At 49.7% G+C, this 19360-nt stretch overlaps 1 protein-coding gene across 1 annotated transcript; it reads right to left on the bottom strand.

Annotated features, from left to right (window-relative positions):
• Window positions 1–876: 876 nt before the first annotated feature.
• On the bottom strand, window positions 877–17535 carry cep170bb (centrosomal protein 170Bb). The gene is made up of 19 exons (XM_079344228.1): window positions 17451–17535; window positions 16024–16161; window positions 15133–15222; window positions 14956–15046; window positions 14582–14640; window positions 14383–14500; window positions 14190–14291; window positions 13147–13662; window positions 11439–12487; window positions 10847–11023; window positions 10586–10703; window positions 8230–9960; window positions 6822–7065; window positions 6574–6730; window positions 3550–3687; window positions 2725–2813; window positions 2467–2560; window positions 2209–2260; window positions 877–1929 (listed from the first exon to the last, which is right to left on the bottom strand). The coding sequence occupies exons 2-19, from the start codon at window positions 16126–16128 to the stop codon at window positions 1733–1735; spliced, it is 5127 nt and encodes a 1708-aa protein (XP_079200354.1). The 5' UTR covers window positions 16129–16161; window positions 17451–17535; the 3' UTR covers window positions 877–1732.
• Between the last annotated feature and the right edge of the window lie 1825 nt (window positions 17536–19360).

Genomic DNA, 19360 nt, shown 5'->3' with positions numbered 1-19360 from the left:
GTGTGTGTGTGTGTGTGTGTGTGTGTGTGTGTGTGTGTGCATTAAGACTCCTAAGACTTCAGCGTGCATGAAACAGTTTATTCCAAATGACGGTGATAGAAAACAAACCTGATGATGATGATCACATGATTAATCAATAAATAATAAATATATAAAAAACGTTCCTACAGCTCTTCAGTCACATGCACTGTAAAAAAAACTAACACTGAATGCGACCAATCACCTGTAGCAGCAGCAGCAGTTACATCATCAGTTGCAGCAACAGCCAATCAGGTCTGAGAGTGGGCGGGCCATGAGCCCTACATTCTCATTGGCTGCAGACAAGGTGCAGCTCCGCCCACCGACACCGGCTGTTTGAACATGAAGAAGTGCACATTTGGTGAAGGAGCCTCACTCTCACCTGTCCACAGGAAACATGCACCTTTCACAATAAGAGTCTGAGACATCCTGTTTCTCCAGCAACAGCTCAATCTGGAGCTATAGGCTAACAGTTTCCATCTGTTTCCAGTCTTTGTGCTAAGCTACGCTAGCCACAGTAATGTAACTGTGGAGGAGACAGAGAGACTGCTGCCCTTGATCGTCTTCTCGTTGTAAAATGTTTTCTACTCAAAAGTTGTAGCATTAACTTTCCACCAGGTGCATGATGGGAATGAACCAAGCCGAGGGGGGCAGAACGCTGCAGGGCTACCAGAGCTGTCAGGGCACATTCACCTGTAACATCCACATTAAATTCTGAAGTCGTGACAACCAGACGTTTACAGACAGAGCTGCTGTGATTGGACAGTAAAGCTCAGAATCCTCTGAATCAAATATATGTCATTCATTAAACAACCCGGCAACTCATCCATCTGAGAGCTGATTGGTGGTTGGATAGTGTGTGTGTGTGTGTGTGTGTGTGTGTGTGTGTGTGTGTGTGTGTGGGGAGCAACAGGATGTCTCAGTGAATCCTTCTTCTTCTTCTTCTTCTACGTTAAGACACAAACCGTGACATTCAGCTGCACGGACAATCACAGCGAGAGGAACACAAACATTCAGTCACATGTTCTGTCATCAACACGACACCAACAGAAACACAATCTATCAGCCAATCACACGCACGACAGATTATCAGAGCACAGCGTTTAAACATGAACGACTGCGGAGCGAGCAGGTTGGCGTTTAGCAGATCTACAGTTTAAAGTACTCAGATCAGTTTGTCGAGTTTCAGGCGGTCCACACACATGGAGCCACGAGGAGCCCGTGTGGAGGATGGCGGCTCTCAGTGTGGTCGTGACCCCGGTGGTCACACGGGTCACACGGGGTGACGGCGAGCAGGTCAGGCTGAGCTGCTAACTTGAGGACTTTATACGAGTACATGTTGGGAAGGTTTGCTGGATGGAGCAGTATATACTGTATGTGCTTTGTGTGCAATGGATTGTGGGTAATGACCTCACAGATTGTGTCCTCACCAATAGACACTCAGGGCCTGATTCACGAAAGGTTTACTCTGTTACCATGACGACGAGGTGGCTCGATTCATCACGAGGTCGGACCTGAGTCCAGACCACGTGACTGTGATCCCCTCCTGGTGAATCAGACCCTGAGTCTCTCTGGACTTTGTCCTTTGAGGGAGCTGAACGCTGTCCGAGGAGACGTTTGTCTCTGTGAGATCTGACAAACCTTCTGTGAACTACAGCTGATCTCCTCGCCGCTCGTGGCGTGGACACAGAAACTCGGTGCTACGGTGGCCGACTCAGGCCATGTGGTGGGCCCCATCCGGTCCACGAGGTGGTCTTTTGGTGCTTGTGTTGGCGTTGGAGGTTGCGGGGGCACCGCGGGGTTTGGTGGGGGGTTTCTTCTCCCTGGACGAGGGTCGAGTCTGACCCACAGGCGAGACGTCCACAGCTGGCGTCTGAACACTCCCCCCGGGCTCCACGATGGTGTTTATAACTACGGCAAGAGAACGAGGACATTCATGAACAAACACGGAGGAGAGTGTGGTAAACTTGTTACCAACAATCACAGACAACGAGACGAGACATTAGCCTAGCTTAGCATAAATCATTCATGGAGTTAGCTTGTAGCTTTAGCTGTACTGAGAGGACTGAAACATATCAGTGCTGCTGTGGAGGGGCAGAGTCTGCTTTGGTTCTTTAAGGTCTCGTGTTCGGACGGCGTCAGCTGACGACTCGTCTGGATGTCAGGAAGTTAAGCTAACAGGCGCCTTACCTTCCAGCTGTCTCTGGACTCGTCTCAGCTCTTTCAAAATGGAGGTGATTTCCTGTGGATGAAACATTTAACCCTGAGAGTTGTTCTTTCAAAGTGAAGTCTTTAATCCTCAGAGACTAAGAGACGTGTTTGTCCTCAGGACATTCTCTCCATCTTAACACAACCAGTTACATGCAGCGCACAGATAATCCACCAGGGGGCAGAAGGAGGTTTGCAGAGCACAGAGTAGCTTTACAGGGTTCCCTGGGTTAGGGTTACCTTGTTGGAGGTCTTCAGGATGGGGACTTCATTCTCGGCGTTGATCTTGGCCTCGATCTCCTCCCAGACGTCGGCCTTGTTCTGGAACAGAACCCTGAGAACGCAGAGCGGGGTCAGTACGAGTGCAGAATGAAAACACAATAACAGACTGTGACATGAACAGCCAGAGGTCAGAATGTCCTCAACCTTAAACGTGTTACTATGACAACAAGGACACCCGTCACGTTTGGTCCTCATGGGTCATCTCATCATCCTTACTTCATTTTCTCCGCCAGCTGCTCCGTGTTCTCCCGGATGGCCTGGGACAGCTGAGACACCGGGTTCAGCATCAGGTTGTCCAGAATCACCTGAAAGAGGGGGGGCAGGTAAGAACCCAGCAGGAACCTGAACCTCTGACATCACAGCGGTTTACATCCCAGCACACCAAAACTAACTGCAGCAGAGTCAGTGTGGTTCAGTTTGTTAAACTGGTGGATATGTTCACACTGCAGGCTCAGCTCTGTTGTCTGCTGAGGGTCCGTCCTCCAGCAGCTCATTGGTCCAGAAACAAACGCTGCTCGTGCATCGTGTTCCTGCTCCCTGCAGAACCTCAACGATCTCTGGAAACACGTTGAAACTTCAGAGTCTTCACTTGTAAGACGCAAAGATTCAGTTAATATTGGACTTCTTGATCTCGGGCTGGCTGTAATAAACGGGAACGTCTCCGGGGGGCGACAGCAGCACGCTGGATATTTGATGCAGTTGTGTATAAAATGTTTTCAAAACGCAATAATGTCGAGAATATTTTTGACTTTTGAATAAGAAGTTAAAGAACTGGACTCATTGAAGCGTTCAACAGCTCACTGGACCAGGATGATCCCTAACTATGAAAAAAGACCAATCAGTAAGTATTTATATTTTATGATTTAAAAAATGTCAACCTGAAAGCTTTGAGCTTTGAGAAGTCTGATCTTTGAACCTGTCGACACGTCGAGGATGTGTTTGGGGGGGTTTGTTAACGGGTCGATCATGTCGGGCAGAACGGTACTTTGGGACACACTGAGCTGCAGTATGAACGTAGCCTCAGTGCTGTTAGACAGTGACCTCTTCACGGTTCCACGGACGGCGTTGCTTAGAACCGGGATCCGGCTCATTCATGTTCGCATCCAGGCCCGAGACGGCAGCAGAACCTGGAGGAACCTTCTGGTAGTTTAAACTGGCCTCAGGGATATGTTGGACCAGCTGGAAAGAGAGCAGAGGGAGTCTGGCTCTGGTGATCCGACCACTGAATATCTGTGATTAAACCAGCGAGCAGCCGGCCTGCGATGGCGGTGCTCCGTGAACACATGCACCAAGTCAACATGCAGCTGCGATGGTGGGGCAACAGTGTATGCAGTGAATTTTAGTACTGCTGGGATACAGCGTGTTACAGAGTGCAGGAGGGTCCCACTGGTCACCAGTTACAGCTCCTTGAACTGTCAGAAAACCTGTTAAACCAGTTCATTAAAGGGGCGGGGCCAAAGGAAGATTATCAATGACAAAACTACTGCGCCAGCCCAAACACATCTAAGCAGTCAGAATATCATATCTGAGAGCTGGAACCTTTTTAAAGACTCATTTTTCTGTCATATTCAGAAGTCTGATCGAGTTAAGATTCAGGTTCAGATTCTGAGTCCAGGAGCACAGGGTGTCATGGACCAGCTGGACTGGTTAAGGTCCAGGTCAGGTGGATTTGTTAAGGTAACGTCGGGTACGGCAGGAAATGGTTGGAGTGGAAGTACGTTGGGGTAGAAATTGGCCAGGTACATATCGGTCAGGTAATCAGAAAGGTAGACAAAGGAGGAACTTTGGTCGGAACATAAGACTGGAGTAGGTCAGGTCAAAGGTCAGGTGAAGCTGAGTTGGGTACAACAGGGTCATTAAAGGTCAGGTAATGTTGAAGCGGGGTCATTAAAGGTCAGGTAACGTTGAAGCGGGGTCATTAAAGGTCAGGTAACGTTGAAGCGGGGTCATTAAAGGTCAGGTCACGTTGAAGCGGGGTCATTAAAGGTCAGGTCACGTTGAAGCGGGGTCATTAAAGGTCAGGTAACGTTGAAGCGGGGTCATTAAAGGTCAGGTAACGTTGAAGCGGGGTCATTAAAGGTCAGGTAACGTTGAAGCGGGGTCATTAAAGGTCAGGTCACGTTGAAGCGGGGTCATTAAAGGTCAGGTAAAGTTGAAGCAGGGTCATTAAAGGTCAGGTAACATTGAAGCGGGGTCATTAAAGGTCAGGTAGCATTGAAGCGGGGTCATTAAAGGTCAGGTCACGTTGAAGCGGGGTCATTAAAGGTCAGGTCACGTTGAAGCGGGGTCATTAAAGGTCAGGTCACGTTGAAGCGGAGTCATTAAAGGTCAGGTAGCGTTGAAGCAGGGTCATTAAAGGTCAGGTAGCGTTGAAGCAGGGTCATTAAAGGTCAGGTAATGTTGAAGCGGGGTCATTAAAGGTCAGGTCACGTTGAAGCGGGGTCATTAAAGGTCAGGTCACGTTGAAGCGGGGTCATTAAAGGTCAGGTAATGTTGAAGCAGGGTCATTAAAGGTCAGGTAACGTTGAAGCAGGGTCATTAAAGGTCAGGTAATGTTGAAGCGGGGTCATTAAAGGTCAGGTAACGTTGAAGCAGGGTCATTAAAGGTCAGGTAACGTTGAAGCAGGGTCATTAAAGGTCAGGTCACGTTGAAGCGGGGTCATTAAAGGTCAGGTAATGTTGAAGCAGGGTCATTAAAGGTCAGGTAGCGTTGAAGCGGGGTCATTAAAGGTCAGGTAGCGTTGAAGCAGGGTCATTAAAGGTCAGGTAATGTTGAAGCAGGGTCATTAAAGGTCAGGTAACGTTGAAGCAGGGTCATTAAAGGTCAGGTAGCGTTGAAGCGGGGTCATTAAAGGTCAGGTAGCGTTGAAGCAGGGTCATTAAAGGTCAGGTAGCGTTGAAGCGGGGTCATTAAAGGTCAGGTAGCGTTGAAGCAGGGTCATTAAAGGTCAGGTAGCGTTGAAGCAGGGTCATTAAAGGTCAGGTCACGTTGAAGCGGGGTCATTAAAGGTCAGGTAGCGTTGAAGCAGGGTCATTAAAGGTCAGGTAGCGTTGAAGCAGGGTCATTAAAGGTCAGGTAGCGTTGAAGCGGGGTCATTAAAGGTCAGGTAGCGTTGAAGCAGGGTCATTAAAGGTCAGGTAGCGTTGAAGCAGGGTCATTAAAGGTCAGGTCACGTTGAAGCGGGGTCATTAAAGGTCAGGTAGCGTTGAAGCAGGGTCATTAAAGGTCAGGTAGCGGTGAGCTAAAGTTGGGTCTTATGTTTAAACACCTATTTGTCAGGTAAATCTGGATTCTTGCCGAGGTTTCTTCGAGCCAACTGAAGTTTTGCCATCAATAATCTTTCAATGTGAACCACTCAGTCAGACAGGAAATCAAAGAGGTGTCAGAGCAATCCAACACTAGTGAGAGGAGAGTGTTAGGATCAGTGATGGGACGGGCTGGATGGTGGGGGGAGGGGAACCAAACACAGGGCAGGCAGAGGGATGAATCAGAGTTTGACACCTGAGATGGTCGAACCCCTCGCGAGTATGGACAAGATGGCGTCTGTGCAGCAGCAGAACAGAGAAATGAGCCATGAGAATCCAAAAGCATTATGAAGCTCCACCTGAAATCTGGAGCTCAACTTCAGATTCAAACATCCAACATCCTTTCCACGGAATGAAACTCTGACATGAAGACTGCCCAGTTGGAAACAACACATTGTTCTCATTTATACTGGGAACACACTCCAGGACTGGGAGTCAAACACTTAAAGTGATCATGAGCTCGTGTATGAGCTCGGCTCCACAGAGTCCACAGTCGGTTCTCTGTTGCTCATTTAAGTAAATAATAACAAATAACACCAATGACTATCTGAACCTTTACTGGCTGATGTTTACTTCCTGTCTGGAATCAGCACAAGAACAATTCAAACATGGGCTGGAAAGTAGACCTGTCTCCTAGACCCTTCTCAGTCGGTATCAAACGGATCAGTAGTGTGTTCCCAGTTTGAGGATCTGTGCTTCTGTGCTATGTGGAGGTGGTGGTGACGTGGCGGATGTTTGGCGGATCACTGTGTTGCCCACCTCCTCCCTGGCAGAGATGGTGGATGCTGGCGTGTTGGGCAGCGAGCTGGGGGAGGTGGTGGTGCCCATGCCGGAGCTCGGTGAGTCTCCATCCCCTGCCACATCGTGGATCTCCTTCGCCAGGATGGCCAGATCTTTGGCCAGGTCCTGACTGAGCCTGCAGGGGAACACAAAGAGAAGGTTGACATGGAGAGAGGTCAGGTTGGTTTGTCTCTGAGCTGAAGGTGAAAAGGATAGTTCATCTTTACTTGGCGATCTCTGCGCTGTGTGTGGACCAGTTCTGGTAGGGGTCCCCCTCGTTCTGGTCCTCGTCCTCCTCTGTTTCCAGGGAGACAGACTTGGATCGAGTAGCGGCTGAGCGGTGGCCGCGTGGTGTCTGGGCGGAGGTGGAGGGATGGGAGGAGCGTTTGGCTTTAGGATTCACAGTATTCGTCTGGTAGTCTTCGTCAGAGGACGAGGAGAAGTCAGAACCCTTCTGTCTGCGGCGGGAACCTGTAAATATGGAGGTGTGGTGGGTCAGAACCTCCTGCAGAGAACAGAACATCATGTCTGCCTCTGGCACAGTTCTTATAAAACCCCAAACATAATGACACTGATGCTGTGAAGCTGTGTTTCCATGGTAACAGCAGCAGACTTCAGTAACTCAGCAGGGACAGAAACCTGAAGTGAACCAGTGTGATTGTAAAATGGCCGCCGTCACCAGCAGAATGACTAATAAAGGTTGATTTGAATGTTTAGCTGTTTGTTTCTGTGTTTTTAAAATGAAACACGCCGTAAACAACTTCCTCCAGATGAACCGTTTACAGGGATAAAGATCGATGATTGATGGATGATTGATAGATGTATTATTGATGGATGGATGATTGATAGATGGATGATTGATGGATGTATTATTGATTGATGCATGATTGATGGATGTATTATTGATGATTGATGGATGTATTATTGATGGATGGATGGTTGGTGGATGTATTATTGATGGATGTATTATTGATGGATGGATGATTGATGGATGTATTATTGATGATTGATGGATGGATGAGGGATCGATGGATGGATGGATGATTGATGGATGATTGATGGATGTATTATTGATGATTGATGGATGTATTATTGATGGATGTATTATTGTTGGATGTATTATTGATCGATGGATGATTGATGGATGTATTATTGATGGATGTATTATTGATGGATGTATTATTGATGGATGTATTATTGATGGATGATGGATCGATGGATGATTGATGGATGTATTATTGATGGAATACACAAGGGTAAATATTTGCTCTTTGATAAGATTTGTCTGACTAAGAATCGTTGAGTTGGTTAGTTGTGGTTTTTGCATCATAACTGTGGCTTTAATCTATTAAAATGTTCAGTTACCTTTATCTTTAATAATCAATAACCAATCAAACCTCAAAGACAAACAACCCTTTCTGGGATAATGTCGAGACTTGTAGAGTGTTCTTATCTAAATATGGAGACATCAACAGCTATGTGGCTTAACAATAAAGAGACAACAAGAATTGTTATCATGTGTTCATGAGTCTCACTGGTGACTGCGACAGCCTGGAGACAGACATACCACGACAGGTTGGACACTTGGTGAAGTATTTAAGTCTATATAAAAAGAATAATCTAGTCAGAACTTACTGGTGCTGGGGTACTTGGCTCCACTGGATCTGGTACGGGTCAATGGTTGCTTCCCCGGAGCTCCACCCCCTTTCCCAGCTGCCTGGCGAGTGTCACCCACAGAAGTCTTCCTGGTGGTGACAGCAGACTCAGAGTTCCGATTGGAGAAACCGGAGCGTCCCGTGGAGGAGGTCTCGTTGTCACTGGGGGTTGTGAAGGAGCCGGTTCTCTTCCGGGGCATCGCTAAGATGTCCAGTCTGGACAGCTTCTTCCCCTCAGCAGATACTTTGGTGGAAGCAGGGACATGATCAGAGTTCTGGGAAGCCCGGTCAGTCTCTGCACCTTCATTATCAGAGGCTTCCCCCAGGCGGGCTCGGCGGAGCATGGATGCCCGGGTCGGTCTTGGTGCTGACAAGCTGTTGGACCGTGTCAGAACCTGCTGAGACGCAGTCTTTGCTGTCTTTCCGTTGTCTTCTTTCTGAAGAGGGGTGATCACTTTCTTGCTGCGGCTGGATGGGCGAGAGACTTCATGGTCAGAGGATGTTGTTTCTGTCCACTTTTGAGCAGAACTCTGCTGGCCCTCTGACAGGTCCAGAGATCCCCGGTTGCCGGCACTGCGGCGCATTTGAAATCGCTTTGCTGCCTCTGCCTTGTTTGATGCATCTGCTGTCACCTGACTTCTGCGTTTCTCAGAAAGGCGTTCCCGCGCCGTGAGTTGCCTTCCCTTGTCGTGAATGGACGGGCTGGATGAGGACTTCTCCTTTTGAAAGCTGCTAATGCCAGGACGCTTTTTACATGCAGAACTAACGGCAGCGTTTTTGCTGCTCACCTGGCTCACCGTGCTGGCAGTGTCCACATCTGACTCACCAGACAGGGAGTCTTCCATGTGCGTGGAGGAGCCTCCTTTCTTTGAGCTGCGACCGGATCCAGATGACGGGAACTTTGCATCCAGAGAGGACAGAGTTCCTTCTGCTTCCTGAAAGAAGGAGTCTGTGTCCTGGAGGGTCTCCCTCCTCTGCTCCAGGTCTCTGATAGACGGGTGGCTGGAGATGTGAGGGAGCTTCTTCATCTGGCTGGTGTCACTCGGCTGCTCTTTGGTGAAGCTCTCCTGGCGGACGATAGCTGACACACAGCTGTCTGCGGTGGGAGTATAATCCTTGTCTTGTATTTGGAGGTTGGGAGCTGAGCTGTTGGGTTTGACTCCTGTCCTCTTCGGTTCATGCCCGCTCAGGTGTCGAATCAGGACGGTGGTTGGGGGAGGTTTTGCTGGGGGTTCTCGTATCTTATCAGACTGGACTGGACTCCGAGCTTGGACAGGCTTGCTTGGACGGTCTTCAGACCCGATGTAGAAGGACGTGGATTTGGTGGAGGGAGACAATTTATCTGCTCCCCTGACCTGATTACCGGTGGGCCCTGGAGACACAGATCCAATTCTGAACTGATTCTTCTTGGATTTATCCAGAACCGGTCCGTCATCTGAGCGGCTAGCGTCACTCAGGCTGTCCGGGTCCACATCGTCCTGAACAGACAAGCACTGGTGGGAGTTCTGGTGGTGCGGAGCACTGAAGTGTTGGTCCCCAGCTTCCTGTCCATGGTGAGGCTCGTGACGAATCAGGATACTCGGAGGAACACTGTCCAGCTTCTCCGGAGGCACCTGGGGCAGCAGCCTTCTGGTCCGGGAGCTGTGGCTGGACTCGGACTCAGAGTTATCGTAGCTGAAATTTCCCATCGACCGGTTCATCAGGCGCAAATCTATAAAAAACAAAGTTAATCGGTTTAAGGGTAAGAGTTCATTAGTAATATATTTAAGGATACAGAAGTTAAAGGGCCAATGGTGAACTCATCATTCAACATTACGCACGTCCTCCACCTGCTGTGAAGGAGACCTGAAAGGGGAGGGGCTATTTTCTCTTTAATGCCACTTCAGACATAAGCAAAAGGAGGATTTTTTCTTTTTATTGATCCCGAGGGAAATTCAAGTCAGTTTCTACAACGGAGTCAGAAACCGAGTCGAGGGAGAGAGTGCAAAATAACAGGAAAGAAGCCAAAGGTCAGAACCCGAGACCCCCCCCCCCCTCTAAACTAACTGCCAGAAATCAGAGAAAAGTTGATGAGATCAGCTTATGACTCAACATGATAAACCAACAGTGGCTGGCTGGTAGACCAGAGTTTAAAGAGCTGTTGCCATGGAAACAACGTCTCCTCTTGACGTATAACTGGCAGGTTTTCTGAACATGGCAAACTGTCTTTGGTTTGAACTGACAGTGTGCAGAGACCAGCCCCCTCACTTCTCCTGGTGCAGATATCACGGTGCCCTGACACCTCACCATTTCACACTAACATCATTGACACATTCTTCACAGACTTTGAAAAGCACCTTCCAGACTTTCCCCTTGAGGTGGCGTGGAACCAGGTTCAGCATAGCCGTCTGCAAGACTGGCCCAGCGGGAAACCCATTTAGGTCCTTCCAGACCTGCTGCACTGGAGGGAGGGACCTAGACAACACAGAGAACATTACTGGACCATGGAAGAGTGACACCGAAGAGAACAACGAGACTTGGCAGAATAAATGAGGGAACAACACTGCATGCACTGGGATCAGATCATGCTACACAGGTCCAGTTTTCAGTGGATTTACCTGAATGGGGCCTGAAGGGGGGCTGCTGAGAGCAGCTGGGTTAAAGCCATGCAACAGGTCCACAGTGCTACCACTGCTAGGCAGGTTAGCTTGCTCATCCTTTGCTTCGTTTATTACAGGTCTATACACTCCTGTGCTCACACCACTGTACTCTGGAGAGTCGAGGACACCAAACACCTGTCAGAGCACAGAGCATGCATGAGGAGGGGGGTGGGACCACAGCGAGAGGGCGGAGCAACAACAGGTCACATGCACGAGATCTTTAAAGAGACTCTTTAGTTTCAGTGGTCTTATCTGAGGACAGGTCCAGGACCAGGAACAGACAAACCTTTTTCTCCACCTAACAAACTCAAACTGTTTCTGTCTTCACTGTTAGCTGGGAAGGCTCGTAGCATAGTTTCACCTGTCGGACCTTCATGTGAGGATCTGTAGCCTCTCAGAGCACAGTAACCTGTGTGAACGCTTCAGGAGGTTTCACTCAACTGGTTTGCTTGTTCAACAATGATTCCAGTCTTTCTTTCTAAGGAGACTTTTTCTACCCTCTGCTGTGGATGTTTAAGATCAGTCTAAGACTCTCTCACTCTGAGTTCACCTGGTCGATCATGTTGCGAGCCTCCTCCACCTCTTTGTCCTCCGTCTCGATGGTGTAGGTCCCGGCGTCGCTCAGGCTGTCGTCCTCCTCGTTTCTCATCATCCTCGGGGAACCTCGGAGGTCTCCTGCGCGGGGACCCAGAGGTCCCACGGTGGACGTGGCGGGTCCAGATGAGTGGACTGGAGAGATGGTCTGGCCAGCAGCAGTGCAGGGTCCTGAGGACTTCGTGGTTGCTGGAGGAGGCTGTAACGGGGAGGTTGGGTTGGAGATGGAGGAGGCGACAGGAGGTTCTTGTGGGGAGGGAATTCTTGCATGAGCAGGCGACACCATCACTGGGGGGGCAGACATCGGGGGTGGGGACATCTTGTCCCTCGTTAAGGAGGAGTCGCACTGACCAGAATCCTTCAGAAATTCAGCAGCGAACTCCTGAGCCAGCTTGGACTTCTTCCCGACACTACCGAAGGGTCTGATGAGGATTCCGGAGGAGGAGCGAGACGAGGACGCAGAGGAGGCCGCCTCCCCTTCCGTCTTCTCCCTTTTCAGAGAACTCGACCTCTGTGGGCCGCCGTGGCCCTGGCCTTTCAGAGGAACTGTCACCTGCTGCGTGGGGGGGATGTGGCCGTGCACGGACGCTGGCCTCTCGCCACCTTTTCGCCGCTCCAGCTTGGCCTTCAGGGCGGAGTAGGAGTCAGCGTGGGCGGGGTTGTGCGTGAAGGACTGTGAGCGCTTTTTGCGGGGGTTGTCATCAAAGAACTCGATGATGAAGGCCTGCTGGCTGAGGTGCTCCGGGGGGCCCTGCATCGGGGTTTCTGTGGTCGGAGACCGAGCCTGAGGAGGACTCTGTGACAGGGGCCGCTCGGGGGGCCCAGGAGAACCCGGGGCCGGTCCAGGTGGACTGTACTGCAGCGGCTGGTGGACAGACTGAGGCTTGGGTGTCTGCAGCGACGCCTCAGACTGCTCGGACTGAACCGAGTGGTGGGATTTACTCCGGCTGCCTTTGAGCTCCGGCTCCTCCGAGTCACTCTGGGTTCCATCGTCATGATGGTGACCTGACAACAAAACACCATCCAGAGTTTAGCAACAACTTCTTATACACGTCCCAGCCAAGACCCAAACACGCAACATGGATGAAGTTAAACAGACAGAAGGATGACCGGGTCATTCTGTTGGCCCCGCCCACCTGAAGTCTAGCAGATACAACGAGCCATGTGTGCGTCTCGGCCTGATCACATAAACGTCGTGCAGCAGTGAAACACATGTTGATAAAGACTCGATGGTCAGAGACAGGACTGTCATCACCTCCTGCTGGGTTTATTCTTCATATGAAGGTTTTTATGTTGAAATGATTCAAACTGACATCAAGTGAAACTCCAGCACAGCAGTGACCTATAAAACCTGACCAGGCGACCGAAGGTGATGCTGACACAAGAAGAAGACTCTCTCCTTTCAGAGCGAGCGAGCAACATGCTGAAGGTCAAACACAACATGGATCCGACCATCAGGCCGTTAGAAGGTCCTAATGAAGAAGTGTAAAACGTAAACGCTTTGTGAGGTGTGACCTCGGGACGCCGGCAGCCTGACGGGGTCAAAGGACGGATCAGCAGCTTCTGATGTGACTGTGATGTTTATGGGAACAAAGTGAAACTATGAATCCAGAAGACCATCAAACATTACAAACTGTGTACTGGCCCTTTAATGGCGCTCTCACCTTTCAGCGTCCTGATGTTCATGGCGAGGTCGCTCTTTGTGCTGTAAACGTCCTCACAGGTCGGACGTCTTCTCATCATGCTGACATCACTGTGGACCAGCCAATCAGCCACTTTGCTCTCCGCTGACATCACCTCTGCCGGCGTTGCTGTTGCCATGGCGGTCTTGTTGGGCGGAGCCTGCTGCTTCCTCTGGCGGGTGGAGAACTTGGTGACGTGGTCCTTGATCTTGATCTTGCCGGGTAAGCAGTCATCAAACTCGATGGTGAAGGAGGCGTGGCTCTGAACCACTGGCGGGGTCGCGGTGGGAGGGGAGGGCGGGGCTTGGGGCGTGTCAGTGTCCTTGGTGGGGATCTCGTGAAGCTCCGCCCCCATGGTTTTGGGCTGCTGGAAGTCCTTTGTGGGGATCTCGAAGTAGCTTGGTTCCCGTTGGTACGAAGGGAAGACGGTTTTCTGCTGAGGGTCGGTCAGAGCGCCGGAAAAGTCCGGATCCAACGCCGACAAATCTTTGTGGACGTCTGGCGGAAACAGAGACTTTGATTACTGCTACTGTTACCACGACGACCGCTGCTACTGTTACCACGACGACCGCTGCTACTGTTACCACGACGACCGCTGCTACTGTTACCACGACGACCGCTGCTACTGTTACTATGACGACCGCTGCTACTGTTACCACGACGACCGCTGCTACTGTTACTATGGCGACCGCTGCTACTGTCACTATGGCGACCGCTGCTACTGTCACTATGGCGTCCGCTGCTACTGTTACTACGGCGACCACTGCTAATGTTGCCATGATGGCCGCTGCTACTGTTACTATGATGACACTTACTGTTACCATGACGACCACTTACTGTTACCATGACGACCACTGCCACTGTCACTAATAAGACGTCTGTTCTCCTTCAGGCTTCTCAGACAGGATAGTGTTTTACTTATGTTTTATGTTTGTGCTCTTCATGGAAGTACAGCACTTTGTCACAGCTACGGCTGTTTAAAGTTGAGTTGAGGATTTCACTGAGAACTGAAGGTGTGTTTTTACCTGCGTGAGGCTCATCGCTGCTCTGGACTTTACTCCCATAATCCTCCTCTCCCCACCACGACGGCTGACCGTACAGAGGAGTCGGCCGAGACACTGGAGCTTCTGCAACACAGAGCGAGTTCAGCACCGCGGCTCTGTTTGACCTGTGTTTCTGATTAGCTTAGCTTAGCTTAGCTTAGCTTAGCTTAGGTACCTTGTGTCAGACTCTTGGTACCCGGGGTCTTCTCGGCTCGGGGTTTCTCTTCGGCCTCCATCTTGTTTCCCTCTGCAGCCTTCAGGCTCATCTGCAGCTGACTGCTGTACTTCTCATGCTGCAACAACAGGAGGCGCTGTGACACATGTTTAATGACACACACACACACACACACACACACACACACACGAGCACTGACCTTCAGCGCCTCCTCTGGAACTTTGTGTTGACTTTTTTCGAGGATGTAGACGTGGGAATGTGAAGAGTCCGTTAAGAACAGACAACACTTTGTGCACAAAGTAAAAACACATCAAACAAATCGACCTGATAATCAATGAACTCTGATCGATCAGTTCGTCTGATGTTTGTGTCCGGTGCAGATTAAATCTCCAGCAGGGATCAATAAAGTATCTATCTATCTATCTAGTCCGACTGCTCTCATCTTGAACAAACACTGGACCTCCTGCTGATACCTGACTGCTGATTTACACACACACACGCACACACACACACACACACACACACACACACACACACACACACACACACACACACACACACACACACACACACACAGGAGGATATCGTATCCGAAGCGGATGATGTCGGAGAGTTTGAGGGTGATGTAGGTCTGATCAGGGATCCTCAGGTCGTTCACAAACGTCTGAAACATCAAACATATTAAGTCATTGTGCAGCTGTGACTCCGTGAGCATCAGAGCATCGCTTGTGTTGTGTGAAGACGTCTCACCCCGTTCAGGCTGCCCAGGTCTTTGACCAGGTGCTGGTCTGTAGTCGGGTTGTAGTTGATGACTGCGTGCTGTTTGTCGACACTGCGGGACTGAAACAACACAAAGATTCCTCAAGTTCCTCCAGTGTCCACTAGAGTCTGTCTCCTGCAGTGAGTCTGTCTCCATAGAGCTCTATGTTAAAATGTCCATCTTTACAGCTGCAGTTCCTCCAGTGTCCACTAGAGTCTGTCTCCTGCAGTGAGTCAGTCTCCATAGAGCTCTATGTTAAAATGTCCAACTTTACAGCTGCAGTTCCTCCAGTGTCCACTAGAGTCTGTCTCCTGCAGTGAGTCAGTCTCCATAGAGCTCTATGTTAAAATGTCCAACTTTACAGCTGCAGTTCCTCCAGTGTCCACTAGAGTCTGTCTCCTGCAGTGAGTCAGTCTCCATAGAGCTCTATGTTAAAATGTCCAACTTTACAGCTGCAGTTCCTCCAGTGTCCACTAGAGTCTGTCTCCTGCAGTGAGTCAGTCTCCATAGAGCTCTATGTTAAAATGTCCAACTTTACAGCTGCAGTTCCTCCAGTGTCCACTAGAGTCTGTCTCCTGCAGTGAGTCTGTCTCCATAGAGCTCTATGTTAAAATGTCCAACTTTAGGACTCATTCAGTGCTTGTATGGTCTCCTCTGTTCTATAGAAGCGGAGCTGATAGATTTTCTCTACAGTCTCAGCTCCTCTGCAGGATGCTGGAGCTTCAGTTTAGCACAGATAAAACATTATGGTCAGGAACAATGAGCTTATATCGTATCATCTCCACTAGAACCCTAACACCTCTTCAGAACCAATGACATCACTGAGAGGACGTCCATGTTTTATACAGATGGAAGGATCTGATTGGCCGCTGTGATCTTACCTGCAGCATGAGCTCACAGTCCTCTCGGCCCACAAAGATCATCTCTCTGGGGAGGCGGTGTCGAGTCCCCGAGCTGCTCACCAGGAACCACGAGGTCACACTCATCTTCAAAGGCCTGCTGGGAGACCCCAGTGCATCCTGGGAAACCGATGAGAGAGAGAGACAGAGAGAGAGAGAGAGAGAGAGAGAGAGAGAGAGAGAGAGAGAGAGTGTCACTCATTTAGCCCGTAACATCAAGACCAGACCTTCAGAATGTGGTCCTGAGACTAAGTGTGACTTTGAGAACTATAACACCAGTCTGAGGTCATGTGATCCAGGTCATGTGATCCAGGTCATGTGATCCAGGTCATGTGACTCTCCTGCCTCAGGTTGTCTGATCGTGTTTAAAAACATCGAATCAGACTTCAGTCGCTTTGAACCTGCTGACAGAGAGAGCAGGACAGGAAGTGCTGTGTCTCTCCTCAGGACAATAAGAGCACGACCACCCTGACCCTCATCGGGGGGGGGGGACCAGCCTGACCCTCATCGGGGGGGGGGGACCAGCCTGACCCTCATCGGGGGGGGGACCAGCCTGACCCTCATCGGGGGGGGGGGGGGAGACCAGCCTGACCCTCATCGGGGGGGGGACCAGCCTGACCCTCATCGGGTGGGGGGGGGTTCTTATAGGGAACTGGTCCACAAATCCAGTCACATGATGTGAACGTAATAAACCCACCTGAGATGATTCTTGTCCTTTTAGTTTGAATATTTTGAGTTTTGTTCCAGTTACAACATCAAACATTTAATTGAACACAATGATAGAAACAGGTTCCACCAATCAGGGAGCTCAGAAACTACCATAACGAGCCAACATGTGTTTATGTCTAAAGGAGCAACCTGCTACCTCTGTGACGTCATCCCCATCTTCATCCTCACCTTCATCAGCAATGTGACAGTGACGTCTCAGAACACCTGAACGGGGACACACCCCGGACTCGACCTGTCTGTGGTCATGACCCTGACACACACCGCAGTCACACGTGAAACTAACGCGCGCGCACACACACCCGCACGCGCGCACACACCCTGGATGCTGGACGAACCAGAGCGGCTCCTCACAGACATCCATCCGGGCCTCAGCGCTCCATCCGCGGCTGCAAGGCCGGACATGGAGCCGCTGGAGACCGACCGACAGAGAGAGAGAGAGAGAGAGAGAGAGAGAGAGAGAGAGAGAGGGAGAGGGAGAGAGAGAGACAGAGAGAGAGACAGAGAGAGAGAGAGACAGAGAGAGAGAGAGAGAGAGAGAGACAGAGAGAGAGAGAGAGAGAGAGAGAGAGAGAGAGAGATAACAGGACAGATAGACAGGAGGACACACAGACAGGTCTCTCTCCTCCACGCCCTGCCTCCTCCTCCTCCTCCTCCTCCTCCTCATCATCATCATCTCTTACCTCCGCTCCAGATGCTGCCGCCGCTCCTCTGCTGGGATGGATGCCGGGGTTGTGGCGCTGTGAGGCGGGCAGACCATGAGCGTGGTCCCGGAGTGGAGCCGGTTCAGGGGGAGAAACAGAACCTGGAGCGGATGCTGCTGTTATGGCATCTCCGTCTCCTCCTGACGCACCAGCAGCCACCCGCTGCATCAACACACGTCAATACGCACAGCCGCACAGGAAGCGACATCAACGAGCCTTCAAAATAAAAGCCTCTTTTTGACTTCAGGTTCTAAAGATATTTATTTAGACTCAGGGGGAACGTGTCGACTTCCCTGAATGTGTCTTAATATGATATCTACACACATTACAGGAAGCTACACCTATTCATGATCAAACCTTTATGATGCTGGGCTCTTATTCTGAAGGACAGCGGGTTTTCTAGGCTCTTCAGCTGATCAACCTGTACACACACACACACACACACACACACACACACACACACACACACACACACACACAGCCATCGATGGACATGAAAGATGAAATCTATGATCGATATTCTGTGTTGTTACTATAATAACCACATTTCAGATTTTCTGTGGAGTGACGTCATCTATGGTCCGTCTCCACGAGGGATGCACCGCTGGCCTGAGATGACGTCATTGCAGAGCTTCAGCAGAAAACATGAAGACCGTTTTTATTTGTATTTTCTGGAGAATATTAATCATGTTATTATTGAGTAATTCATGTAAATATTGATGTGTTGTTTAAATGAACTTCAGTTTGTCTGTCGCGCGCGCGCGCACACACGCACGCGCACACATGCACGGAGTCTTCAGAAGACATTTCCTTGTTAACCAGAGACAGACGGTGACTGAACTCCTCTTTACATCTCTGGTCCTTGGTTTCCATGGAAACAGCCACATCAGACTCACAGAGGACAGCCGGAGGTCAAACACAGGTCAACACATCACCTGTTTTATAATCTCCTTTAACCACTTTCATTGATCAGAATCTAAGCAGGATAACAGTCTAAACATCAGACATGAGCTGAATGTATAAATAAGATGTGAAATAACCCCGAACCCCAAACATCCTGTAAGAATCCTCCAATCAGCACACTACCCCAACATCCTGTAAGAATCCTCCAATCAGCACACTACGCAAACATCCTGTAAGAATCCTCCAATCAGCACACTACCCCAACATCCTGTAAGAATCCTCCAATCAGCACACTACCCCAACATCCTGTAAGAATCCTCCAATCAGCACACTACCCAAACATCCTGTAAGAATCCTCCAATCAGCACACTACCCCAACATCCTGTAAGAATCCTCCAATCAGCACACTACCCTAACATCCTGTAAGAATCCTCCAATCAGCACACTACCCAAACATCCTGTAAGAATCCTCCAATCAGCACACTACCCCTAACATCCTGTAAGAATCCTCCAATCAGCACACTACCCTAACATCCTGTAAGAATCCTCCAATCAGCACAGATCCTGAGGCTGAAGGTGACCATGAAGGAAACAGACTCACACAGATCATGTTGGCATGTTAGCATGTTAGCATCCAAACCAAACCTCGGGACGTTTTGTTAAACACACACACACACACACCCAAATATATATACACACACTCACACACCCAAACACACACACACACACACACACACAAATATACAGTACAGACCAAAAGTTTGGACACACCTTCTAATTCAAAGAGTTTTCTTTATTTTCATGACTATGAAAATTGTAGATTCACACTGAAGGCATCAAAACTATGAACTAACACATGTGGAATTATATACAATTATAAACTATAAACTATATATACAAATATGTCTTATATTCTGGGTTCTTCTAAGTAGCCACCTTTTGCCCTGATTACTGCTTCGCACACTCTTGGCATTCTCTTGATGAGC

Source organism: Symphodus melops (genome assembly GCF_947650265.1).
Source record: "Symphodus melops genome assembly, chromosome: 1".
Taxonomy (NCBI): Eukaryota; Metazoa; Chordata; class Actinopteri; order Labriformes; family Labridae; genus Symphodus; species Symphodus melops.
This window is presented reverse-complemented; position numbering and strand designations above follow the sequence as displayed.

Excerpts from the sequence above, each read along its gene's own strand:
- cep170bb (XM_079344228.1), bottom strand. The coding sequence starts at position 16,128 with ATGAGTGTGACCTCGTGGTTCCTGGTGAGCAGCTCGGGGACTCGACAC. Across the intron at positions 15,223-16,023 it reads ACTGTGAGCTCATGCTGCAG|TCCCGCAGTGTCGACAAACA; the intron begins GTAAGATCACAG and ends GTGTTGTTTCAG. Across the intron at positions 11,024-11,438 it reads CTCGCAACATGATCGACCAG|GTGTTTGGTGTCCTCGACTC; the intron begins GTGAACTCAGAG and ends GTGCTCTGACAG.